We start from the raw sequence: 27903 nt of genomic DNA, 5'->3' as shown, positions 1-27903 counted from the left end.
CTGTAGTAGTCAGCAAGAGTCAAATACGTATGTGAGTCTTCATGAAGTCCTTGATAGTTCTAATTATCCGTGTTTTTATTGTACAAGAAGAAGAACAGTGAGTTTAGGTGGACTTAGTAATTTAGAGACAGGTCTTTAAATAGCTAAGAAATTATAGCAATCAGCTGTAAGTAGTGTTTCTGAATAGCACAGTAATTACTTTAAAGTGTTTAAAATATTTATCTTTCATGAACAAAGCTCCTTCATGCTTGAGGCATACCACACAAAATTTACTTTTTATAAAATTTGTTACAAATACTCACCAGTGAGAACAATTACATATGCATGCAGAGTCTGAGTCTTCTTGGAAACAATGTGGAAGTAGAATTTATACTGAATTTTGAGAAGATTAGTTTTTGGCTGTAGCAGTTAAAAGCAATGCTTGTTAGAGCATGGGTCAGTAGAAAATATACTTGTTTTAATGTTAAGGAAATACGCTTTGTATCCCTGACTTGCAGCTGTAGCTCTCTGTACTCTACACTTTATTGGATAATGTGTGTGATGGGTTAAACCATTAGTGAGTTTGTCAGTGACTGAAAGAAAATGTTCGTGGGAACACTTGGTAGACTGGAGAGCAGACCTGCCATTTGGAGGGACTGTGATGAGCTGGAGCAGTAGGCCAGCAGGAGCCTCCTGGAGCTGACAGTCAAGTCCTACACCAGAGACAGGAAAAATCCCCTTAGTCGAGGCAGGCTAGGGACTGACTGGGAAGCGGCTTTGTGGATGTGGGTAGCGGTGAACAACAAGCTGAATGGAAAGTCTGTTGTGTGGTGTTGCATAAATGAAGATTAACTAAAGAGTTGCTCTAGTGCTTGTGCGCCGCCCTTGACTCAGGACTTCTAAAGCTGCCCTGGGAGTGTCATGTCCTCTTTGGGACCCCAGGACAAAAGAAATGCAGGCAAACAGGAAAGAATTCAGCAGAGTGCTGGTAGGATTATTATGAGCTGGAGAATATGCTTTATTAGAGACTGGGGGGAACTGCCCTGTTCAGACTGAAGATGAAGAGGCTGAAGGTAGATCTAATAGCTGCTTTCCACTACTTGAAAGAAAGGCTTGTAGAGCAGATGAAGGCAGACACATCTCAGACATGTCTCTGTTGGCATTGGAGGCAGTCACCAAGAACAGTTACAAGGTGCAACAGGAGGAAGTCTGATGAGACACTGCGGAAGGGGGCCAGGGGTGAGCCAGGCAGGGGAATGAAAGTGCTTGAGTGGAAGCCCACGAGAACAGTCAAAACTTGACTGGGCAAGGCCTTGAGTAAACTCATTTAACTTTGTGGAAGCAGGTGTTTTGGGGCAGTGGGAGGAGCTACTGTTCCAAAGCTTGACCTCCAAAGGCACTTCCAAACTAAAGTTTTTCTGTGGTTCTTATACATCAGTTAGAGAGTCTTTGGTCTTTTAGTTAATGCTATGGTTGGTTCTTCCCAAGTACTTCAGTGGTTGTTAGACAGTGGTGAACCACTGAAAACAGACAAGTGTTGTGATTTTTAAACTTAAGGATTGGACACATTTTTATGCAAGCTGCAAATTGGTATTGCTTGCATAGAGCTAGAGATACAATTTAATTCCAAGCAGCTTTTTTTTTTTTTTTGATTTATATCACTAAATTGTTTTAAGAAGAAACCGTGAATAGTCCAGACAAAATTGTGCATATGTGCTATCCTGAGAGCTACACCATTTTGTTCACTTTTTTGCTTTCTAAAAAGATACTGGAATATAAAAGCCATGAATTACAATTTCCTTTCTAAATTTAAGCAATCTTTACCTTGTTTTAACATTAATTCTTTCTGTTATTTAAACCCTCTCAACAGCCTTCTTGAAGTATATCCAATTCTAGAGTCACTACTCTGACAGCAGTTGCATCTCTGACAAATATAGAAACAAAATAATTCCTTACTGTTAAGGTATTTTTGTTGATAAGTTTAAAGTGTGTGTGTGTGAATTTCTTTTGCCCAATGTATTGCAGTAGGATCTCGATTTTAACTGTCTATATGCTGTTACCGGAGTGTCTCATTGCAAATTGTTTGTAGATGTAATTTTCCATGCTGTCCGTACACATAATTGTGTATGCAGATTTAAAGCTATGCTGCAGTGCAATCCATATGTTGATGGCAAGCACTTGAGCAGTGCCCTTTACCCTCTCAGTGATCCATCCTGTTGTGGAGTCAGGCGGGTGAAAGAGATGTGTCTAATATCAAGATCCATGTGAAATTTCAAGTCGTTTGAAGCACAACAGCACTCAAGTTTCAGAAAATGACTGTAAGAGGCTAGCATGAGTGAAATTAATTTTTCTGGTTTTCTGAAGAATGTTTCAGGTGGAGACTCAGGGGCAAAAGAGACCCAGCTTTCAGCCTATACTAATCCTTTGTTAACACTGCTCAATAGTAAAAGGTTCAGCAGTTACTGTCTATTAACACTAAACTATGATGGAACTACCAAGAACTTTTTAATGTAACTGGTATAAATTTGGATTAATTTCAGTGGTTGCTAAAAGATCTCCACTCTTGCCTAATGGAGGAAACAACAATTCTCAAAATGTTTTCCTGTAACAGTAATTTTTTTAACTGTTTTACTGGGCACTTTAAAGACATGAATAATGTCACTGATAGGTCTCTGAACCCTACATGCATAATGTGGCATACTGTATTTGTAAATTTATATTTGAGGTTCAGTTTGTTGCTTAATGAATTTTTGTACTGACACTATTTTCATGGATTAGACATTGTAGTTTTGCCAACTCATACTTGTTCTAAATATATAAATATTGTTTTCAAAGCTCTCAGATTCTGTGCATCTCTGTACTAATGAAAGCTAATGTCTGTCTGGCATTTGGGCATTCAGTACCTGCATTTCTAATAATGAATATTTATAAATATAAGTTACTTGGTTGATGCATTTTTCAACTGCATCTCTCCTCAGTTATTTGATTATTAACTTTCTGATCTTTGGCATAAAATACAGAGAGAAAATTTTTATATTGCATTTTAGACGAAGTTATATAGCAGCCATCATCTCTTGTTTAAGAAATATTAGTGGAGTCATATAAAACTTTTTTTCTGCCACTTATCTCACTTTTGTTTGAATCTTATTGTTGTTACTTTAAATGTTGTAGTCCAAGACTCAGCTATTCGGTCCATCACACAACAACCGGTGAAGTATGAATTGGATACCGCCCCCACTTTAGGAGAAACCCTTAAGGCCATACAGCAGGTGAAAATTGGCAAGGCAGCTGGGGTTGATGGAATTCCACTGAAATCTGGAAACATGGGGGCCTTGCACTCCATGCTAAATTTCACAAGTTTGTGGTGCGCTGTTGGGAACTAGGTGAACTACCATCAGACCTTCGTGATGCAGTCATCATCACTTTGTATAAGAAGAAAGGAATTAAATCAGACTGTTCAAATTACCGTGGTATTACTCTACTCTCCATTGCTGGCAAAATCCTGGCTAGAATACTCTTGAACAGACTAATACCCACTATAGCAGAACGAATTCTACCTGAAAGCCAATGTGGTTTCAGAGCCAACAGGAGCACCACAGACATGGTATTTGTTCTCAGACAACTGAAAGAGAAGTGTAGGGGACAGAATAAAGATCTCTATGTAACCTTTGTTGATCTCACCAAGGCTTTCAATACTGTGAGCAGAAAAGGTCTATGGCAGATTTTGGAATGTTTAGGATGTCCCCCCCAAGTTCCTTAAAATGATCATCTCACTCCATGAGGATCAGCATGGCCAAGTCAGATATGGCAATGCACTTTCTGAACCCTTTCTAATAATTATAATGGTGTGAAACAAGGCTACGTTCTCGCACCAACCCTATTCACAGTCTTTTTCAGCATGATGCTCCAAAGGGCCACGGCAGACCTCAATGAAGAAGATGGTATCTACATTTGATACCGTACTGATGGAAGCCTTTTCAACCTAAGGCGACTGAAGGCCCACACTAAGACTTTAAACCATTTTGTCCGGGAGCTGCTTTATGCTGATGATGCCGCCCTTGTCGCCCACACAGAAGCAGCTCTGCAGCGTTTAACATCCTCCTTTGCAGATGCTGCTGAGCTCTTTGGGCTGGAAGTCACCTTAAGGAAGACAGAAGTTCTTTATCAGCCAGCACCTCAGGAAGTCTTCCATCATCCCCATATCACCATTGGTCAATCAGAGCTCAAATCAGTCCAGCAATTTAATTACCTAGGTAGCCTCATCTCCTCGGATGGTAAGATTGATGGAGAGATAGACAACAGGTTAGCAAAGGCATATAGTGCCTTCGGAAAGCTTCATAAAAGAATTTGGCAAAATAAACACTTGAAGAAAAGTAAAAAGATCAGTGTTTACAGAGCCGTTGTTCTGTCTACTCTCTTATATGGTTCCGAATCATGGGTCACCTACCACCACCACCTGCAACTTCTAGAACGCTTCCATTAGCACTGTCTCCGTTCAATCCTGAACATCCACTGGTCAGATTATGTGACCAATACATCTGTTCTAGAACAAGCAGCAGTCACAAGTATTGAGACCATGTTACTGAGAACACAGCTGCGCTGGGCAGGACATGTCTCAAGGATGAAGGACAACTGCCTCCCTAAGATCTTGCTTTATGGTGAACTTGCCACTGGCTGCCACATGAGAGGAGCCCTGAAGAGAAGATACAAGGACTCCCTGAAACAACATCTCAACCTTGGCCATATTGATCACCATAACTGGTGTACTCTGGCCTCCAGTCGGGAGGTCTGGAGACACACCATCTGTAATGCTGCAGATGCTTTTGAGAACGCACGCAGGATCACTCTCGAGGAGAAAAGACAACGCAGAAAGAATCGTGCCTTGCAGAATATACCACCTAAGCAGTCTTTCTGCTGTGCCTTTTGCAACCAGACGTACCTATCTTGTATTGGCCTTTTTAGCCACCAACGCACTTGCAACAAACGTGGGTAGAGCCCTTCCCAAATCTTCGTTTGTGAAGCCTAGCCACAAAATATTGTTATTCAGATATGAACATCTGTCTTTTGCAAGTAATGTTTTTTGCTAATATAGAAATTCACTAATGCTTCAATCAAACACTTTCTTAAAAACAGATGGATTGTGGAAAACAAAAAGTAATCGGTTTTGACTGTTATGGTAGTTTAAATATCATGCAGACTGCATAAGCTTTTCAGTAGCGAGCAGGAGGGAGGGAGACAAATGTGTAAAATGCTTTTGCTGATAGTTTGAGAACTCTTCCTTGTTTACTGGCTTGATGAAAACTCGGTTTTGTTTTGATTGTCAAAGTTCCGGCCAGCGCGTTCTGTCTTTGTCGTTTCTAGCCAATGAACTGATTAGTTCTTGTAGCTCATCATAGCATTAATAGCTTCCTGAAGTCTGTTTTGCATAAACAGGGGGTACTGTGACACGAAAATTGGAGAATGATGAGTCCTTTCACTTATATTTTCAAGGGGGCTGGGGGGATTTTATGTGTTTGTGTTAGGCCGTTTTTGTGTTTATTTTAAGCTTTGAGTCTTAAGGATTCTGTGAAAAGCAGTTATTTTTAGATTTTGTATTTTTTGAGTTTTAGGATTCTGGCATTCAGAATTCTGCTGATTAAAGCTCTTGCCAGGTCATATATATCAATATGTGGACTGGATAGCCTTTTCTGCTGCTTGCTTTGAAGCTTTGAAGCTTTGTCTTGGTTTTCTTACATCCAACTTAGTTTACTGTTGTAAAAATGTTGTATCCCTGGAGAGATGTTTGGAGGACAGCAATATAAGGTTATGAGGATGAATTAACTTAGAGGTCTTTACACACGGTGGAGATCTGTCTTAAGATATCTGACTCCACTATGTCTAGCTAATTTACTAGAAAGTTTTTGATTCCTGGGATATCAGGTGGGTTGACAAAACATACTTGATTACAAAATACAGTAAGTTCATCATTCAACTCTTGCAGATTTATTGCTGTTATATTTGGAAACTACAGAAACTATTAGAAATTTAAACAAGACATTGTCTTAAACATTGTCTGAGTGTTCGGAGAATAATCTGAGAAATACAACTTTGTAAATTTACCTGCCTTAAATAAAATTACCTGCATGCTTTCTGGGAGGTAAGGAGGCTGGAATGAGGAACAGAAGTGAGTTAGCTGCACATTACCATTGTTTAACGTTTTTTGTCTTTCAGAGGCTCACTTGTTTGCTGTATATGCCACAAGGGTCAATACACTTTATCTTCTAACATAAGTCTGTTATTTATTCAGAATATCTAGTTCTTCTGATCCATAAGATGTGTCGCTTATTTCTGTTGAATTTTGAGGACAGTAAGCTGTTCACCCAACTTTCCTGGTTACTGTAATATGAATGTTAAACAAGTAAATGTAGTTAATGTTTGGTTTATTTTTTTAAAGTAGGATATATCCAAATATGTAGATTCCTTATTTAGGTCTGCCGAAGCTCAGTAGCTTAAGTAGGTCTCAATTGTTTTGTTTTGTGTATCACAGTAACAGTTTTATCAACTGAGTTATAGTCAGAAGTAGTAATTGAAGTATAAATTGATTGATACCTACTGTAGGATGCCTATCCATACATTTATAGTGAAAGCTGTAAGCTCTTCTCAGTGCTGTCTCCAAGGATGAAGGAATTATGCTAAATCTTCACTTTCCCACTGACAGAGTTCCTGAGGAGGGAGGCAGTCATTCTTTGTGCCAGACACTGTAAGGCTAAACCTCTGACTGTGTAGGCTGGGGTTCCCAAATGCAGGATTGCTTGAGTACATTCTGCTCCAGGGTTGTCACTGTCACTGCCACTTCCTAAACTTCCCAGCCCAGTGAGCTATGGGGTAACACCCTGTGTCCAGGCAGCTTGTCATCTAGGGCAGGTGTCTGCATGGTGGTGCTGACTGCAGCTCAGGTAAGTGCCTGTCAAGAGGCACTTGCTGCTAATGAGGAAACAAGGGTGTGGAAGTACTTTCTGAGATAAGTATTGGGAAATGCTCCTACAGAATACTTGGCAGGAGTTTGTTTACAGTTTCTTGGAAATTCTTGCCTTGTATTACATTCAGTCAGGAAAAGCAATGTGTTATAAACCCCGCAATATATATTAAACTATGCCTTTTAGTGCACTGACAGGCATCTGTGCAGTATGCTGGAGTGAAGCAAATCTCAAACTCCTTTTGTTTTGTCCAGTTGCTTCAATTTTTATCAGCAGTTTCGGAAGCAGGCAGAACCTTTGTCCAGTGAATAGATTTCTGAATTTTACCTTGCTACAGGGGGGCTGAATTCTCTCATGGGTATATGGCCCAGCTTCTTGAGACTTGTGCCAAAGAGGGAAAATTGGAGACTCTCTGTTCCTTCTGAAGAAACATCCACTTTGGTGTCTTGGAGAGTTAGGGCCTATAAGGAAATTGATCTTTTGCTTTTCCCCATGTATAAAGCTGCCTTCTCCAGTAAGACTAGCAACAGCTCTATTCATCTTAGCTCTTTGTGTTCCTTCCTATCATTTCTGATATTAGTTGTTTGCTTGATTTGAATAATTGATTTGCATGTATAAAAGCCTTTATTACTCTTAGACCTGTTCTCAATACATTTGAAACATAATAAACTGTTCGGTTCTTGTAATATCTGAACAGGATGAAATGGTGTGCTGCCTCAGGCTATTTTACTAAAACTAGTTACTTGGATAATGACAAAACTGTGTTTCAAGTGTAAACTTTTACTTTTGGGTTGTGTCATGAATCTGGCAGTATATTTTCTGATTATATCATACATTGTTGCAGATTATTTTAAGATTTACATATCCAAATATAAATGCCTCAAAATATTTTCTCTTGCTTTGGTTTCTCTATACTTTACACCTTTTGTTTATCTGTAGTCAAGAACAATTAGATATTTTTAGCAAATTGTGAGACAGTGTAGACCAGTAGCAGCAGGAAGTGGAGAAACAGGCACTGTTAATTGAGGTAATGAAATCCATAATTTATGGCCCAATATTTCCTTAACAGTGGGAGATAAGATATGAATTCAGGTTGCTTTCTCTTTCAGTTTGATAAGTTGCCACATCACTGTTTTCATAGGAGAATGCAGATGACCTACCTTTGGCTTCAGGCAAAATACGGAAGAGAAATGCGGGGAAAATAAATTCAAAGATAGGTCAAACTTCTGTAAGAAAAGTTTTCATGTTGTTCCAATCATGTGTCATTTACCTTTTTTAGCTGAAAAAGAATATATGTTACTAATATTAACAAAGTCTAATTTTACTTTCACAGATAAATTTGAGCAGTTTTGGGCAATAAATCGAAAACTCATGGAGTATCCTCCAGAAGATAATGGATTTCGATACATCCCCTTTAGAATTTATCAGGTAGGAGACAATGAAATAAAGACACTTTTTCAAAATACTTCCACTGAGGTGTCATATATCATAATTTGTTTGTAGAATTACGTGTTCTCTTTTCTAACATTATGGTAAAACTTTGTATGCTCATATTTGCTGGACACTTATGTTGCATGAATTAACAAACAAAATAGACTATGTTTATTGTAGTAGGTAATAACCATTCATCATGTTGTCATGTGTAATATTTGAGAATGTGCTAAGGCTGGTATAGATGATGTTTGTCTGTTTTTAAAAAAAAATAAAATACCCCAAAAATCTAATTCTGTTATTAAAAACAACTGCTAACTATGAAGACTGCTTTAGATGCAAAATGACATCTGAAAGGTCACAGTCAAACACTTCAGGAGCAACACTTTTCCCTCAACCACTATATAGGCCTCTTTTCTTGTTGGCATTTTAAGGTGAAAGTAATGGCATAGGTCTTGCATCTAGTTCTTACCTTTGTCTTCTAATTGTATACCTTACAATCCAATCCATAGCTTTGAATGTTGGTTTTTTTCCGTTTTAATACAGCAGCACCCAATTTTTCTCAGCAGTTTATTTGGAGATGTTCCTTGGAATCCTTACAATTTTTTTCCATCCCCTTAGTTTTTATAACATTAAGGTCACAATGAAGTTCAGAATTATGTGTGGTTAAAAGCTTATACAAAACTCATGTAAACTCTCTAAACAGTTGTGCTCTGTTGGAATGTTTTAATCTATTTCTCCTCAGGTTTTACACCTGTAGCTATCAAAAGAATGTCCTTTATTCAGGGTACTGAATAGTCTGATACTACTTTATAACAGGTTATAATGACCATAGATACCTATACAGTCTTGCAGTGGGATAGAAGTAACTTTTAATGTTACATGTTAAGACATTTACTGTCATAATGAAACTTTAGATTGAGAACGGAAGTCAGTTATTTTGTCAGAGATCATAGCAGATGGCAAGGTTTGTATAAGTATCAAAAAGCATGTATCAAGAAAAGTAGTACAGCATTTTGTTTGGCTGATGACTAAGTTGTTTGCTTGTTCTCTGATAGGTGTGGGGTTTTTGTACATCTTTTCATAGAAATCACATAAATGGGTTTGCAAAATGGAGGTTTTGCTGTCAATGGGTTGCAGACCTTTAAGGCATGAGGGAGGCTTTCATTGATATCAAATGATTTCATGTTAGTAAAGCTTTAAAAAAAAAAGAAAAAAAAATCTAATTTGGTAAAATCTGTCCCTTTAGCCAGTAATACTTGTCTTGATTCTCATTATCTTTTCAACTGGAAACTCTTAGTTGCTGTAGTTCAAACCCAAAATATCTAAGAATAGAACACCAAAGACAAATAAAAATGATGCTGAGACAGCTTTTGGGAAGGTTGGTTTATATTATTTTCAGTAATGCTGCTCTTAGTATTTGTAAATATTTTTAGTCATGTTCCTCTTTTTAAAAAAGTGGATGCAGGTGTTTCTAGCTTTTTTTGTTTGGTTTGTTGGTTTGTGTACTGATTACAGCTTTATGTATTTAAAGGAATTTTCAAAAAGTCTTAGGAAGGGTGAGATTATAATTTAATTCCAAACAAGGAGTTAATTCCTGTAGTTTTAATGGAATTTTACAGTACTTAGTGACAGACTTTCATATGTAGAAGTAACTGATTCTAAAATGTTCTTAAGATGTATTTAACCCCTACCGCGAATGCATTTTATTTCCAGTAGTGCTGGTAGAAGTCAGCTTTGCATTCTAATCAGTTGCTTTTATATCCCTACATAAATACCTGATTTAACCTGGGTTTGTATTGCAGTGGATGTTTATTCCCTGTGTGTTGTCACATGGTATTCTTGTAGATACTTAAGAATATACAGGTGGATGGCAGGAAATGACTAAGGCATTGCCTTCAGTGGGGAGACTTCCTCCTCTTAGTTTCCATACCTTCCATTACTCCAAATTATTAGAAGAAAATTCTGTGAAGGGAGCTGTCTAGATTGTTTTTTGTCAGCATGAGATGGATGAACTTGTTTTCCTCCAAAGAAAGACATCAACTAAGAAAATTAGTCTTAGTAGCAGTTAAATGTGACTCAGCAAAATTGCTGCAGAAAAAAATGCATTCAGTAAAGTGATCTGATGTGTTTTGCAGTGAAGGATTGATTATTTTAAAAACTTAAAAGCTCTTTCAATTGTAAAGCTTGTCTATTAAAATACATTTCTAAAGAGTAATATGAATCATACCTCCTGTGGTGACCAAATCTGATGGAGTGTGTGGGAGAAAGAGATGGCAAAAATACAAGCATCGTACTTGGGTAAGTCAAAACTAAACTAACCACAGGTAATTTTAAAAACCCTTGTCCAGCACCTGTTCTAAGTATAGCAGCTTAGATTGGACCAGAATCCTGGTATCTACTGTAGATGGTGAAGAAAAAGGCTGAGTATCACTAAGGATCAAATAGTTTTCAATTTTAAGTTAACTTAGATATCCTTGGAGATTGTATTGCCAGCTGTCAAATTCTGTTAACTGTGTAATATGGAACTTGCACCAGAAGAAACTTTGACTTAAGTGGAAACTTCTTCTACCAGAGACAGTTTAAAAATAGTGATTATATTTTTGTGACATTTACTTTGATGTGTAAAAAAAAAAAGTTCCCCACTTCATCCCTTCAGAGGTGTAAGCTGCTTTGTTTTCACTTGACAGGTGCACAAAATCTTTTTTACCTTTTTGTCTGATAGTAGTGTTGAATAGACTGCTTTTTGCACTTGTTCTTTAATAGCAAGAGAGAAAATAATAGTAATGTTTTGAGTATATTCTGAATTTAAGTGTTGTTTTTCATGTCCAGTACTAGAGCTATTTTGACTTGTGGAATTTTCTGCCATGTTTTTAAGACCAGCTGATGTTGTGCAGTCTAATTGAACAAACTATATGACTGATAGATGGCAGGAAGTTTTCATCAATCTTTTTCTCCGGGCACTGTGATAGGGCATATTAGTCAGGCACTGGAAAGGAGTCTCTACCTGCTGATAGTGACTGCTCTGATGAACCTCTGCCTGCTGTCCTACGTGGCAGATGAGAGCACCCTGAGTCTCAGTTGTTGTACACTTAGTTTGCACTCATCCCTCAGTTTTGGTGTCTTGCTCTCTGCCTATGTCATGCTCACCCTCTCCCTGTCAATCTTCCACCTTTCCTCTGGAGTCTACCCTACAAGTATATCAGATTTAAAGTTGTATATAGCATTTCATTCTTGGGAATAAAATGACAAAAGTATGTGCAAGAAAACGCGTGAAAACTCTTCATGACAAGTTCTGGTTTCAGATTCCTAGAGTTGCAAGTGGCCTGGGGCAGGTTGGCTGTTGTATGTTTGCCAACCCAAAGGGGGATGATCTGGGATTGGTTTTTTTGCTTGTTCCTTTATTTGGGTACTGGGAAATGCCATGGTACTGGAATGAGCATTTCCTTTGCTTCTATTTTTGGAGGATTTTGAGTAGTTTCTTAATTTTATTGCCTAATTACATAGTAGGCCTTAATTTTCAACAGTTTTTCCTATCCTGAGTCCCTTAAGATGTTATAATTAAGTCGTACAGTCACAAATTTTTATGATGTTTGTCTTCCTGAGTAACATGAGTGAAATTCTCCATACTTTTTTATCAGTTGAATGCAAAACTTTGCTCTTTCTGTCAAAGCTGCAATATGGAGATGTCTAAACAGACTTAATTGTTTACTATTACCTAAAAATACCTAAGAATTACCTCTAAAAAGAGCAAAGTGGGAGTGAGAAATGAAATATTTTAAGACATTATTAATATCTGTCTCAATAAATGAATCAGAATCTCAAGCATGGCCATTTCCAAGCAATTGAAGGTTGTTTCATTCATATTCCCACATTAATTGGCAGAGCTCGGGTAATCAATTGCAAAACCCATTAGAAGTATGCAAATCAGCAGCACAGTTTGGCCCATATTATGACAACTATTCAAAAACTGATCAAAACAGATTGATTGGAAAGATATTGGGTCCACCTATAAAGTTTTCTAGTAATAATGAATCTTCCCTTTTATGTTAGTAGGTTGTTAAATTTTTCTTTTGTTAAAAGTCTCCATTGCATTTCAAGTCTGAATTTTTTCTTGCTTGAATTTCTAGATTCTGTTTTGACTTACACGAGTTTAAAGTCACCTGACTTTCTGACCTCCCAAGTTCACTTACGGAATGATTTCAGTAGCTTCAGTTTTCTTTGGTAAGCGGAGTCAACTGAGCTCTTTAAGCCTCTTGCTTACCACTGCTGAAGTTGTATTTTTAGTCATCTTTTCAAACTCTAGCTAATATTTTGATAATTCTCAAGATTAGTGTTGAAGTTAGGGAGACATAGAGGCAAAAAGTATAGTTTATAGGATATTAGACCAAAAATACTTCAAGCGCTGGTGGAATACAGGTGAAGTTAGCTGCTACTTGAAACTTCAAATCTGAAAACTTTTATGAAAGAAGTTGAAATGTAATGACTATTCAAGCAAAAGAACTAGAAAATCTAGTTGACCTGTCAACCTGAAGAGGGCAACACAACACAGCAAGTTTCAGCTTTTTGTTGTCTAGCGTAAAATGCTGTTGAACAGACCTGTGTGCAATACCTTATTTGACTTTCTTCTTATTTATTCAAAATTATTTTTTTATAAAGGACCTGCTGAAAATAGATCAATTTATTTATTAAAAATTTCCTTTTACAAGGAGGAAGTTTGAGGAAATAGGAGAATTGCGTGAAATGGTGATTGATTTTGTGTAACAGCTGGGCTCAGATGAATTTCTGTGCTGAAGAGAAACAAATGGACTCTGGTTCATCATCAATTGAGTACACAGAACGATTTATTCTAATAACTGATGGTTCAGCACTAAAGAAACAGTAACACACTTTCACCAGTTTTAAATTACTTCAAAGCTCTATGAATGAGAATGTTTAAAAGCTTTGTTAGGTAAATGTATTTTCCTAGTGCCTCATAACTGGGGGGGAAAAAATCCAGAAACCCAACTATCAGATATTGCGTGATCTGTAAATTCTTGTTTTCTGAACTAGATTGTTTTGTTCTGTGTTGAAAGTAATAGCAGTTTGACTAGTTGTCACCTTCAGTTGAAGGTCACTGTGACCACAGTTGAGGTTCCAGAATTGCATAAGCTTTTCTTATCCATCTAAGTGCACAGTGAAATGGCTAGCTCAAACCAGCTCTGTTAAAGATTACTTTTTTTACATATTCTACGTTAAGGAATGCCCATGCTGATCTCTTAAGAGACTTAAGGAACCTGTGTGGAAGATCAGCCTTGTGCCTTTAACTATCTTGGTATAGGATGGGAGCTGGAGCCGTCAGAGTTTAAAAGAAAAATTCTGAGGTTATAGACTGTATTTGGTGTCAGCAATGTGACTAAAGTTTCCATAAATATGCCCAAGTTGTCTGTAAAACTGTCAATCTGCCTAGTTCAAAGCTGTAGTACAAGTTGCACAGTGCTCGGGGAAGGAGATGCAGAAGAGATGGGACTGTAAAACCTCCATTTGGGTCACTTCTCTGAGCCATGCTTGAGCTGTTACCAAGCTGGATAGTTTTAAGCTAGCTCGGGCTTGTCAATAGGAGCTGCAGTGAGCCTTCGGAGTCTAATGTAGGTGGAGCTTGTATACAATGAATAAAGTAGTTTTGCTTGTGTGAAAAATAGTCTGTTGAGGTTCTGAATTACATTGTAACTACTTTAAAGCAGTTTAGGGGTATACTGTATTCTGCACATTGGGAAAAGCTGAGTAGTATTTTTCTTAAATCCTTTTTTATCTTACCATACATAGGATACTCTTAAATCTCAGAAGAACCTAGGTGTGTAAAAAACCAAGTAGAATCCTAGTAGTTACTAAATTAATTTGTGTAAACACTTTTATAGATTTTTATTTTTAAGTCAAAGTACATTTTGACTTGCAATGAAATAATGAACACTTCTGCTGAAAAAAAAATTGTCTGTTCCTAATTTGCAAATGCCTTAATCTTACCAAATGTCATATGTACTCCCTAATTGCAAATTGGTAGTTACTTTTTTAGCAAATTGGTTTTGTATAAAACTCTTCTTAGTTGTCTTTTCTTTGAATTGTCTTATGATAATGAAGTTTGATATAAATAAGTTTATGTAAATGTTCATGCTACAAGTTTGAATTTAAACTGTGAGATTTGAATTCTTGTGGCTGTATTTCCCTAACCTGTTTTATTAAGATAGTACTCTTGTAGATTTATATATCATCCTAAATTTGTTAGGGAAAAAAAATTGCACTTTTTTTTTTTACCTCAGCTTTGAATGTTAATTCTTAAGAGTATGAAAACATTGTGAGGCTGTGATGAAAACAATGAATGAAGCAGTAATTCAGTTGAGTTAGGTCTGTGTATAATTACTATAAGATCTTGTAATTTAAATGAAGTGCTCTTCATTATATTGCTACCTTTCTTCTGATCGTTAAAGCTGATCATTTGACTTCTCCATTTTACTTGGTATAGTCAACACAAACTGATTTGCCACTTTCACCACATGCTTCATAATTTAGTCAGGTTCTTATTTTGTAGTAAAAGGACTTGGCCTACCTTACAATTACAACCTGGAACTTATTTCTCTGAGACTGGCTTTCTGTTATAATAGCAAAATCAAAAAAAACCCCCAAAACACCTAACACCCAAGTTGGTGAACTGCTTTGCTTGCAGAAAAAGGGGAAAAACAGATATGGAATTTTTTTCTTCAGAGAGATGAGGAATGTCATCTCTTAGGGTTATTTCTGTGGCTGTACAGCATAAGCAGTGCCTATTGCTTAGGAATAAAGGTAGAACAAAGCCTGGCCTATGATGATGATGCAAAACTCTGCATAGATGAAAGTCACAGAAGTATCTGTTTTGATTTGTCAATAACAGTATTCCATCTTGTTTATCCTTTGCTTATTTTTAAGTCAAATAGATAAATAAAGCAGGTTAACTTTTGCACAAAATTGAGGGTTAGAAAATACAGGAAGCGTTCAGGATTTTGGAAAGTGCCAAGACTTATTTGCACTTTTTAGAAGACTGAAAGCGAATTCTATATAGGTAAGTGTGGAATGGAACAAACCTATAAGGAATTGGGATCTGACACCATGTTCTAGGAATACAATACAAATTAACAAAGAACTATTGGAAATTTAACTGTCCTTGAATATAGGAGTTCCTTCTAGTTAATCATTACTGTCAAAAACTAAGGATAATTATTGAATTTAGTAGTCTGAAGTAGATTGAAAGTGATGTATGAAGTATGGTACCCCTCACTGCTCCTAAGCAAGCAATATAGTGTTTGCTTATGTGGATGTAAATCCATTTCTAAAGTTGTTTGCTTCATAAGTAGTCAGTACTCCATTTCTTACTTTTATGTGAGGTTTAAGTTTGCATGTGCACATAAGACATTGCAGCTGTGAAGAGCACTATTGATTTGTTGTCCCTGACACTTCAGATACCTTGATATTTTGCCAGTTGCAAATATGAATCCTTTTTTTGGGAAGGAAATGTAATACTTTAAGGCCATGCTTTCATTGTTGCTTTGTCTTTTCAGTGCTCAACAAAACTGCCTCTAGAAGCTGTTTCTTCTCTTTAGTGTCTGTTATTTCTTGCTGTATGACAGTTTCCTTCAGTCTACTCTGTGTGTCTAGAGTGTTGACTTTCTTCTGCATCTAAGATCTGTACAATTCACCTGAGATTAAATAATGCAAATTCAGTTTTTCCGAGAATATAGTGCTACTTTACCTACACAAGAAAATTTAATTGATTTAATGTCACCAAGTGACAGCCAGAATGTGGTTCAGCCATGCCTGTTAGGTATTTTGAGTGTTATTTCTGCAACTTTTTGTATGGAATTGGTAACAGAACTTCTGGCAATACATACTCTTGCTAAAAATGACCCACCAGGTATAACAAGACATTTACAGTGAGACCTATGATAAGGTAAGCAAAGCGATATCCTGGGCTGCTGTAGGATGAGAGTTGCTGGCATGTTGAGGGAACTGATCCTTCCAGTCTACTCAGCGCTGGTGAGGTCACACCAGAAGTCCAGTTTTGGGCTCCCCAGCGCAAGAGAGACATGGAGCTACAGGAAGAGAGTCCAGCAAAGGGCCTCTAGGGTGATTAAGGGGCTGGTGCATCTAATAAGAGAGAACAAAAAGGGTAAGAGACTTGAAACTGTTCAGCTTAGAGAAGAAAAGGTTCAGGGGGATTTCATCAATGTCTGAGCATCAGGACAGATATTTAGCACAAAATTGGTGTGGACAGCATGATGTGTCTTTAGAAACAGTTACAGAAACTGAAGCAGTGTCTTCTGTTCTGAAGTGTTGCAATGTAGTCATCTCATTAAATTTTAAATCACGAATGTGTTAATGATTGCTTTTTAACTAGGCATATTTTTTCAGGTTAGTAGAACATGTAGGACTTCAACTTTCAAAGCTTTTACATGGTTCTGATTATTCATTTCAATTACATAAAGCTTTTTCTAAAGGATTGTAAGAAAGCATTCTCTGCCAGTTTACATAATATGGAAAAGAGTGATATTTTGAATGGTTCTTTAATATTTTTAAAGATGAGCAAGTAATGGCCCTCAACAATGTAGGGGAGAATTAACTGAAATAGTTGCTGTGTTTCTCTGTAGGTTTATAATAACACTAAACTATTGTTAGTTGTGTAGAAAGTTAGGATAGAACTGCAGTTGCTTCATACAGTGTGCTCTGTTCTAAGAAAGGCTTCAAGGAAGACATGATCAAAAATGGTTCAGTATTATTGTCTAGACTTAACTGTAATAAGCCCTACAATGTAAAATTTTAACCTTATTCCAGATGTGTTTATAATTCTAGTTGTGTCTTTCATTTGACTGCAGTCTTGCCTAAGATACTAGATAATTTTGGCATTATTACTTGCATCAGTTCTTGTCATGATATTTGCCACATGTTATGGTGGCCGTTGTTATGGACTGTTAAAGTTTTCACTGAGAGAACACATCATGTAATTGTCCTTGCTTTTAGAACAGTAATCATTAATGTTCAAAACCCAAAGAATTTCCAGTTTGTGTAATACTGTTAGGAGTGCTTTCAAGAATAACATAATTTTCACTTGATAGTGTGACTCCTTGATATCTGTGATTGATACGATGATTGCCTCCTCATCTAAGAAGTTTTAAAGATGTATCTAAGTACACATTTGTCATGACCATTCATATGCATATGTGCATGTATTTGTAGAATTATCTTAAGCTTCCATATACTTCTGCACTACTAATTTAGGTGACTACTGTTAGTGTAATTAAATGTATAAAGTGTAGCCTGTTTGTTTAATCTTCTTTTGCTGTTGTTGTGTCAAGCCTCTTAAAAATACTAGGGAGTACAAAGTTCCTGTCCATCACCATAAACACTTTTAATTTCATGAGGAAATCAAAGCTTCCTTCTTATAACATAAATGCAGAAATTCTAATATTAATTTTAGTACGAACTCAAAGTGAAAGAATTCATTTTTTTCCATAGGTTACAATCAAGTATCTATTGTAATTTTTGCAACCACTGAACTAGATAATTTATTAGAGGAATTTAAAATGTAATATGGGAAAACCAAGTAATTTGATTTATTATATATGTTGATTTTACAATTTGTTCTGCAACCCAGAGCACATGCTGTCAATGATTTGATTTTGTGGTAATTCTAGATAGATGTGTTGGGGGTGTTTATACTCTTTTTTTGTCTTATGATTTTTAGTTACATGTTGGACATATAAAACATTACTTAGTTCTTTTATTAAAAAAAATTAATTTATTTTATTTTATTATGAAACGTACTTTTTTCTCTGAAGAGTGATGTTACAGATAAACAGTTCAAAATTTTAGATGATGGCAAAAGCAGTGCTTATTCAAAGCACACAAAATCATAACTAGAGCATCTACTTGGTGTTTGCAGAGGCTAATTAAAGAAATACTAGAAACAGTCTTTTTTTTGGAATGTTGTTCCAGTCCTAACATTTTGAAGAGTAAAGTGAAATAGAAAATTTATCAAAGGTATAGAAAAAAGCCGTGGAGTGTCTGGGAGAAACCCTCTATTGCTTGGAAGATTTGAAGAAGAGAAGAAGAGCAATGATTACAGGATAAAGGAATACCACATTGTTATGTTTTATGCCTCTTGTAATAGAAGCTCAAAAAATACTGATAAAATTTGAAAGGTGACATTTCAAATAGATAAAACGAGATCATTTTTATGTGTGTACTTGTTGAAATCCAAAACTCGGCTATCAGCAGAAAAGGATCTGATAGGATTCTGTAGCAGGCCACAGACAGCAGGAGCTGGGAGAAACTCCTTACTCTGAGGAGCTTCATCACAAGACCCATTAATATTTAGCTACATTTGGTTGTCCTATCTCTTTCAGCAAGATGTGGAAAGACTTTGTGATGATGATGTCAGATGATGTAGAAACCCTTTTGTTCTCTTCCCCCCATGTGGTCCTCGCTATGGGAAAATATTAACCACTTGTGTAACTGTAGCAGAGAATCGTGTAATCATCTAGTTAGCATAATCCATACCCTGATTAGCATAACCTGTCCTCTTCATTAACATGTCCTGCCTCCAAGACTTTATATTGTGAAGTGTGTATTCAATAAATATTCCAGTTTCTACCCCCGACCTGGGATTGCATAGTTTTATTGACCACTTACATGTACTTTAGCTCATTCAGCTGAAAATCACCCTTATGGAAGAGACAGAGTTTATTTAAAAAAACCCAAAACCAACCAACCAAAACAACAACAACAAAAACCAAGAACAGCTCCCACCCAGAAACATTGCTTGTGCCTTCTTTACAGTTAAGTACTTGGTGATTCTGGTCCAATATTAAGCAAAAAGGAGTCAAAGGTACCCACCCAGAAACGCCAGCAGAAAAACAGCATTTCAGCACCAGTGGAAAAGCAGTATTTCAGATGGGGATTTGCAGTATCTTGTTTTTGACAGGCATGGTATTCTGATGGTTCTGTGACTACAGCAATTCATCATCTTTTCAGCTAGTCACTTTTACATTGTGCATTGAGATTTTTAATTGAAAACATTTCTACAAAGTAGAAGGCATCTTCTAAAAATATGAAAATATGAGCAAATATTTAATAAAATTTTATTTTCAAGGAGTAGTTAATTGTCCTTTTTTTCTTTCTTTTTTTTTTTATGAAATAACTTGCATCATTATGCAAACTCTTTATTACTTCTAAAGCTTCTTGGTTGAGTTTAAATTGGTTTAAACAAAATGGTTCTATGAAATTAAGAGGGCTTTTTTTAGTGTAAAGTGGTTCATTACAAAATGGCACAGACTATGAACTTGACAAGTTACTGAAAATATGATGGAGTATGTAGGGAAGTCTCAAGTTTTATAGTTTTAGGCTGCCAGCTTATGCACATGTGGGAATTGTAAGAAATTATTTTTTTACTTTGTATGTTCAATATGTATGTTGACTTTTATTCGTTTGAATACTGAATAGCAGCTGAGTGTTTAGGCAGAAAATGCAAATCCCTTCCTCTAGATGAAAATACTGGTAACTGTGATTTTTCCAGATAAACCTAGCTGTTCATGAGTTATGTTTTTCATTTTAAGATGCATCCTGTATAAAATATCTGACTAATTAAATTGTGGATTTCATGCAGTGTTTGATGTTCTGTTGATTCTGAAAAGGACCAGACAGACTGACAACTTTTTTTTTTTCTTCCCCCTTCTCTTGTCAGGATGATAGGGGGAAAAAAAGTTAAAATTGTTAGCACAGTATGTAACTGTGTAGCTTGTCTCTAATCCTGGGAGGCTTTACACTGCCTTAAAGGGTGTCTTAAAACTTGCCCTCACCTATATCTCTTGTCAATGCTGCTATACCTGAATAGGTAATTTTAGCCTGTTTTTTTCTCACTGTGGTGTAATTTGTTTTCACTGTCACTTTCCTGTCACTGTGATGGTTTAAACTTGCTTAAAAAAGAGTGAAATTTTCATTTGTTCAGCAAAGCATGTGATTTGTGGTGCTATGTAATAATGTAGAAAAATGAGAAATTGCAGTTAAGTCAAATTTTCTAGAAAATCTGTTAATTTAGAGATGATTATTTGCTTTCATATAAATTTAATGATTTGATACTAAATTGTGGATATGATCAGTGTAAAATGCACTGCAATTTTTTGATCAGGTGATTGTCTTCATATGCTCATATATTTGAAGCCATTTCCTTTGTAGATGTCAGCAGTTACTGATTGACTTTCACCTGTTGTGTCCTGCAAATGCATCCACAATCTTTTGAACAACTCACAGTTACATGGAGGCTAGATTGTAAAATAAAATCGTTTAAAAAGTGCTACGTTCTGTTGAAGCTATGATAATTTTAGTAGGAAAAACTGTGGATACTGTATGAATACATGCTTTAGGTCTGATGTAGATTATTTAAAAGCATTATCAGCAGTTATGCAGTGATGTCTTTGTGGGTTAGATTATAGGTAGTACTTTTTTGCATGATTGATTAAGGAAATATTGTACAAAACACAACATTATGTAGGCAGTTATTCATGGTGGCTATTCCTTCATGTGTTGTAGTAAATAGAATCATAGACAGTTTGAGTTGGAAGGGACCTTTCAAAGGTCATCTAGTTAAATCCCCCTGCTGTGGTCAGGAACATCTTCCGTGTAACCAGGTTGCTCAAGACCCTATCCAGGCTGGCCGGGAACACTTCCAGGGATAGGAATACTAGAGAAGAAAACTGTAGTCCAGTTAGGCTTATATTCCTACACTTGAAAATGGGTGATGGTAAGATTTTTGGAAATTTTTTATGCTCCTGTATGACTAAGCTACTTTGGAAAGTTATCCTATAAACATTGTGGATTGTAGGATGGGACTTTTCTTTTGACTCTTTTAATGCAGAAGACATCTGCTGCATGTGAGGGAAGAAGTGTAAGAATGCTGGGGTAATACTGTGCCTGTAGGATTAGATTTGTGAACCACAGTCTTTGTATAAACAACATTTAGTTACTTTTATCATTTTAACATTGATGAAGACCAGTGGTTTTTATTTACATTGCCACATCTGTGTTGCTTAACACTTAAAATACAAAATTGAATTCATTTTCTGTAATGTTTCATGATAGCAGCTAGGGATATTGTTTTGCAACAGTCAGCAACTATGTGGGTGACCTGAGAAAATACATCTTTGGCTTTTTTTGGCTTTTCCCTCATATTTTTTCACTCCCTATTATAACTAGGGAAAAAACTGATCATAATTTATTAATAAGAAATGAGAAAGTGCAGTACACACTTGGGAAATTTTTATCTTAAAAGTCTGATGACGATAACAACCTTTGCCTGCATACTTCTGGTGTTTATTTCCACTTCTGCTACTTCAGATGATAGGCACTTGGGAGCTATGACTAGACTTCTGTGAATACCTCACTATTTTTAAAAATTAAACTTGATACCAAATTGTTTTGGCTATAACAATGTTTTAAGGGAGTTGCCTTTTTTTGGTTGGTTGGTTTTGGGGTTTTTGTTTGTTTGATTGATTTTTGATTTTGGGGGGTTTTTTTAGTGTTTTGGAAGTACATTTCTTCAGTATAATATGCTAGCCTTCACTTCTCAAGTGTGGATCTATCTGAGGTGGATCCTCCTTGGCTGTGTGCATACCATCATTTTTTTATATCTTCAGACATTTCATTAGCACTGTTTGTATCCAGATTTTGCTACCCTGAGGACACAGAGAAGCATCATCCCAATTTTAAAAAGGAAAACAAGGACGACCCAGGGAACTACAGTGCCCAGCAAGATCATGGAGCAGATCCTTCTGGAAACTATGCTAAAGCATATGAGGAATAAGGCATTCAAGTTGTTTAGCCTGGAGAGACCTCACAGCAGCCTTCTAGTACCTAAAGAGACCTATAAGAGAGCTGGAGAATGACTTTTTATGAGGACATGTGGTGACTGGACAAGGGGGAATGGCTTTAAACTGAAGGATCCGTAGGTGAAATCATTCTGAATTCCTTTGCATATCTGCAGCAGAAGTGGGGCATATATGTTCTATGCATATGACTAGTTCTTTAAGTAGGCAGGTTGTCTGTCAAAGCACAATACTTTTTTTCTTTTGTTTCTTTAATTGTACTGTTTCTTGCAGCTGAAATAGTTTGAAATTTTTGACATAAAATATTCTGGAAAAAAGTTCACCTGTCTTGACGTCTTAAGGGTACTTGTTTGCCATTGAAAGTGCCTAATGTTCTTCTAAAAGGAGGAAGATAGACTGTTGCAGAAAATATTGGATGTTTGTTACAGTATTGCTTTGACTTGGCAAAACACAGATGTACGTTGAATTCTTAAGTTTATGCTCACTGCTTATTTTAATTAAATAATTTATTAAAATGTTTTGTTCAAACAGATCATATTTCCATAACAGAAGGTTTGGTGGTTTTCTAATGTAAAAAAAATAATAATAATTAACACTTTTATATCCATGACATTGTCTATAAATCATCTTCACACTTTTTTCTGAGGTGACAGCTTACTTGCAATTGTTAATAAACAAAAACTCCCCTGCATTTCATGATATGAATGAAATGCAAGGTGGGGGGCGGAATGGGGAAATTCCAGATGTTTATTTTCCTGCAGTCTTTCATTCTGTCCTATCTTCTACCTTTCTCAAATGGTAATACCACATATTTGCATGGTCCTTAAATTGTTGTTTTTGTTAATTTCGTTATTAAAACAGGCAACAACAGAGAGACCTTTTATACAGAAGCTGTTTCGACCAATTGCTTCAGGAGGGCAGTTGCATACTTTGGGAGACCTGCTAAAAGATGTGTGTCCCAGTGCTGTCGCCCCTGAAGGTATTGCAGAAATAACTTTTGTCCAATAAGATATTTTTGTCTGTTGATTTATTGTTTCTTTTGGTGTGGTTTTATTTTTTGATAGGGGTATTTTGAAGGTGGAACTAATCCTCAGTACTAGAGTTTCAGATTTCACTCCTTCCTGGCTCTTTATTGTGCCCTGCATCACCTGCACTGTTTTGACTGAGTCCTTAGCCACTCCTGAAAAATTAATCTCTGGAAGTTTCATTTTAAAATTCATCTACTTCTTTGCCATCATACTGTTTTTAATAAAAACACTCACATGTTATTTTCTGCACTTTAAAAAACATTTCTTAAGCATCAGCAGAAGTTTTGCTACCTTTAATTTTATATCGCAAAAACTTTTCATATGTAAAACTCCAAAACTGATTAGAAATTGAAGATGTTTTCAGAATGCCTTTTTCCCTGTTGAAGTCCAGCCTTTTAAAATGTACCAGAAAGAAATTGTTACAAGTGTATAATACTGTATGTATGATTACTAAGTAGTATTGTGTGATAAGATAACAATTAGTTCATGTAGCATTATATCATTTCATACAATAGGATTTGTTGATCAGCACTTATTAAGAAAACAAGCATTTCTGAATGTTATTTTAGCCTCAAGAATTACAACTACTGGAACTCTGATACAATTTTTAGGTGGGATAAATGTAAAAGTAATGTACTCTGCAAATTAATATCAAAGGTTTTTAATGTGAAAAGTTTTTCATCTGGTTCTAGCTATTGTCTTACAAGTACCTGTAAATTAGTAACTTCTTCTTTCCTTCAGTCAATAAATCACAATTTCTTTCAAGAAATGTATGATATTCTAGAGAAGATCTTGGCACAGAATTTACTGGTGTAGTATCAGTGTCTTTTGAGTGAAGCACTGAATTTGAAACCAGAGTAAAAATCTGCAAGATTTTATTGCACACAGAAGTCATGTAACTCAAAATCAAACAGTTGTCATGGATTTCTCTAAGTTTCCCAATCTTAGAAAGTGACTGAAATCTCAAACTGCGTTTTTACCCTGTTTAATACTTGTTAACACATGGGAATAATTTCTAAAAATAACAAGTTAAGAAAAATATGAAATGTTGCTAACCGTGTGTCCATTTTTCATAAAGCTACTATAAATTTTGGAGCATTGTTTTAGGTAGTGCTTTTAGCTAACTGTCCAAAAGGTAAAGGAAGATACAAATAGATACTTGAATATTAGCACAATCAAGTTTAACCATCTTCAAGTACTTAACTGTCAGTGTCCTACAGACAGTAATGAAAAGGTACAGAGTGAGTTTAAAAAAAAACGAATGAGAAGGATGGATGCATTTTAACTTAGAAAGCAGTAAAAAGAACAAATTAAATGAAAGAAACTCAAAAAGCATTTATACAAAAATTATTCCGGTATATAGTGGATGATAATTTTTACGAAAAGGATTTGCCAAAGCTGCAGGTGTCAAATGTGCTAGGTACTGCCTTTATTAAAAGTCTGAATGTAATGCAATTCTATCTGAGTAGCAGTGATTGTGCTTCCCATCAGCAGACCTTCTCTTCAGAAGACCAACCTTTAATAGCAGAACAGAAATATGCTGTGCTAATTGCTTGTTTCATCTTTGTTAAAGACTAGAAAAACTTAGAAGGAGTTATTAGAAATTTGGCGGGTTTCCTTGTATGGGAATATGTTTGTCTGTTCCTGTATGCATCTGCCCAGTTTCTACTGAGAAACTTACAAACTTAAGAATTTAATAAATTTGATCCCTCACATGGGTGTGAGCTATCTAGAATTCCACAGATTTTTTCCTGTAATACAGCTTTGTATTGTAGCATTGTTCGGTTGTTCCTCTTGTACTCTGAGTGTTCTCCTCTTCTGGTATGTAACGGAAGGAAATCTAGCTGAGCTAAATACAGAAAATAATATGGACCCTTGAGGAGTTATGGGGGTAGACTGATATGTAGAAGCAGCAGACCGGTGGAGCAAACTGACTGAACAAGTAATTTGAAAGAAAATGACAGATCTGGGAGTCATTAAATGTGGTGGGGAGAGCGACTATAAACAATGTGACAGGATGAAAGAGATCGGGGCAAAAGCCAAAACCTGATGTAATAAATGCAAACACCTGGACAGAGTAAGTGGGATAGGAGATGATAAAAGGATGAGGGAGAAACAGAAACAATGCTTGTGGAACATATATAGATCGTGCAAGGCATCTGTGAAAGAACAGGGAGTAGAAATCCTGCTGGACAAGTGATTTGGAGAAGGGATTTGGAGGAACAAGTTGAATCAGAAGTTAAAAAGAAAGACCGTTTGCGCTGGCAGAACGACAAACTGCAGGTGAATGGGTGGTCAGGTGGAGCTGGAGATGGTAAGGTAAAGGACTGAGGAAAACCTGTTCAGGGTTTCCGTATTCCTGTACCCCAGACAGGAATACAAAGTAGAAAATTAGGCATGGCAACATGGAAAAAACCAAACAAACATGGAAAGCAAAAAGAGAAGCAGAACTAGAACAAAATGATAGGGATGATGTGGAAAGGTTCAGACTTAGTGGAAAGTGACCTGAAAAGATAGATGTCCACGACAGCAGTGATTCTTACTGCTGAGGACCATGCACACAAAGACAGTGCAAAGAGATGTGAAGGGCAGTGCTGGTTTAGACTTGACTGCTTGAATTCATCATGCTCTGTTCACTGATTATTCAGTTTAGCCAGTAAGTGAATTTGATTATTCTCTTGCTTGGCTTAATCCACTCATTCATTATTCAGATGTACTATGTACCATATTAAGTGTTCATGCTCTAATATAGCTTTGAGCTATTAAAAAACCAACTAACCCACCAGACTACATAGTGCCACTTTTGAGTTTTGCCTGTAGAAACATTAGCAGTCATAATGAGGGTGTTCTTCTCCCTTTTCCAGCAAGTAAACTAGACTGGGACTACTGAACCACAGCATGTCTGTGCTGCTTAAGTCTCCATTCAATCAACTCATTTTCTCTCTGATGCTGAATCACAGAGTTTAACAACCTTCATCTGTCAATAGATGTTCCATCAGTTCAAAATACAGAGGAGATATGGCTGTAGGAGGGTTTAATTTGCAAGCACTTTTTCAAACCTAAGATACTATGCATAAATGTTTTCTTTCTAAAGTAGTTGTCTCCATTTGAAGTTGAATACTTGAAATTTAGAAGGTGTTAGAGCTATAGACTTCCTGGACAATCTTAATTTCTTTACACATGCACACTGATCATTATTCAGCTTATAATCACTCTCTACCTCTCATCTCCCTTTGTCTTCTGTGAGACTTTTGTCTTTCTGTCCAGGCTGGGCATGTTTTAGTGTCAGGTTTCTGTAGTAAAAAATCACAGTCCTGATTCTTGAAAGGATGAATGGAGAATAAATGTGCTTCAGGAAGTATTGTAATTTTGGCAACTGAATACTGCACCTTTGCGAATTGAATTCAGTTCTTTTTGCCCCAGGGAATTCATTCATATGTGATATTAGGGAAGCTGAGTGTTGCAAAATCACCCATTTTATAGAGCAGCATCAGAAAAATCCAGTGATGAACATGAGTGTTCTGTCCCAGCCTCTAAAAAAATTAATACTTCTCACTATAATATCTCTTTGACTTCAATGTGTGATCTATGATAATACAGTCTCTTTCTACAGAAAACTTGTTAGAATGGTTTCAGAAAGAAAAATAGTTTGTGTTCAGACATTAAAAATAGTCCTCTTGGGACCTTTTTTGCTATCTTCTAATTTTTGTTCTTGTAAACTTCAACGTTTTATCTTAATCTTCACTTTATTCTGACCAAGGCATTAAAATACTGTAACAAAACAGAATACATTATGAAAGGTATATTAGAAAATTATGGAAAACTTTTTCACATCTGGATTTTCAGACTTCATTCAGTGTTATCAAAGTTTAGATCTACTCAATTTTTCTGAACAAAGGGGAATAAAAGTAGTCTCTTATCAAAGATATGCTTAAAGGTATAATAGGTACTGGAAAAGCAAGTTGTTTTCTGTCTTTCTACTCTTCAAAGTAATTTAGATTTTTTTTCAAACTCTTTGTAACCTTCCTCTTTAGTGAATTAAATAATGATGACATCAGCTGCATCTTTTTGTCAGTGCAATGCAGTCAGTATGAGCTTCTTTCTTTCTGTTTTTCTCCATCTGTTGAATTATTTTTTTTCCTTTTTCCTCTACGGTTTTCTCTTTTCCGATGACTCTTCATTCAACTGGAAGCTTCATGGTAATTGTGGTGGTCGCTTGTCTATGGTGACATCCGTAACTGAGCTTTGTGCCGTGGGAACACAGAGGATATATGGTTTTCAGGCTCAGCATTTGTAGCCATATATGTAAGCTGTTCCTGCTGCTAGATTCTTAAGGACCACCACAAGAAGAGGGAGGAAAGGGTTTCAAGAACCACCCACAGTGTCTATATGCCTTTGCTTTAGGAAACATGGATATAATTAAGTCTCCCTTTTAGCTGTGCTGAGAAAAATATTTCAATGAAAAAAATGTATTTATATATATGTGGATTGAATATATGCATTGATTACCAACTGTTGAAAACACGGTGTGAAGAACATTTTCAGAAGGAGAACAGGTGGAATAGTGACACTAAAAGATTGATCGTGAAAATGGTCTTTGTAAAATACTGTGTCAATATTATTTTG

At 36.2% G+C, this 27903-nt stretch overlaps 1 protein-coding gene across 5 annotated transcripts in view; it reads left to right on the top strand.

The window, feature by feature from the left end:
- Positions 1 to 27903, top strand: part of ATG5 (autophagy related 5) — a 73482-nt gene that overhangs the window by 24792 nt on the left and 20787 nt on the right. For all 5 annotated transcript variants that reach the window (XR_003525975.1, XR_003525973.1, XM_027633711.1 and 2 more), the window contains exons 6-7: positions 8269 to 8363; positions 23111 to 23228. Coding sequence is in view for 3 of the 5 variants with exons in the window: in XM_027633711.1 (XP_027489512.1) it covers positions 8269 to 8363; positions 23111 to 23228 (213 nt within the window). In the remaining 2 variants the exon portion in view is untranslated. The remainder of the gene's footprint in view (positions 1 to 8268; positions 8364 to 23110; positions 23229 to 27903) is intronic.

This window comes from Corapipo altera, unplaced genomic scaffold, assembly GCF_003945725.1.
Source record: "Corapipo altera isolate COAL_440 unplaced genomic scaffold, ASM394572v1 2b, whole genome shotgun sequence".
NCBI classification, from domain to species: Eukaryota; Metazoa; Chordata; class Aves; order Passeriformes; family Pipridae; genus Corapipo; species Corapipo altera.
The sequence above is the reverse complement of the archived record's forward strand: the minus strand, read 5'-3'. Positions and strand labels throughout refer to the sequence as shown.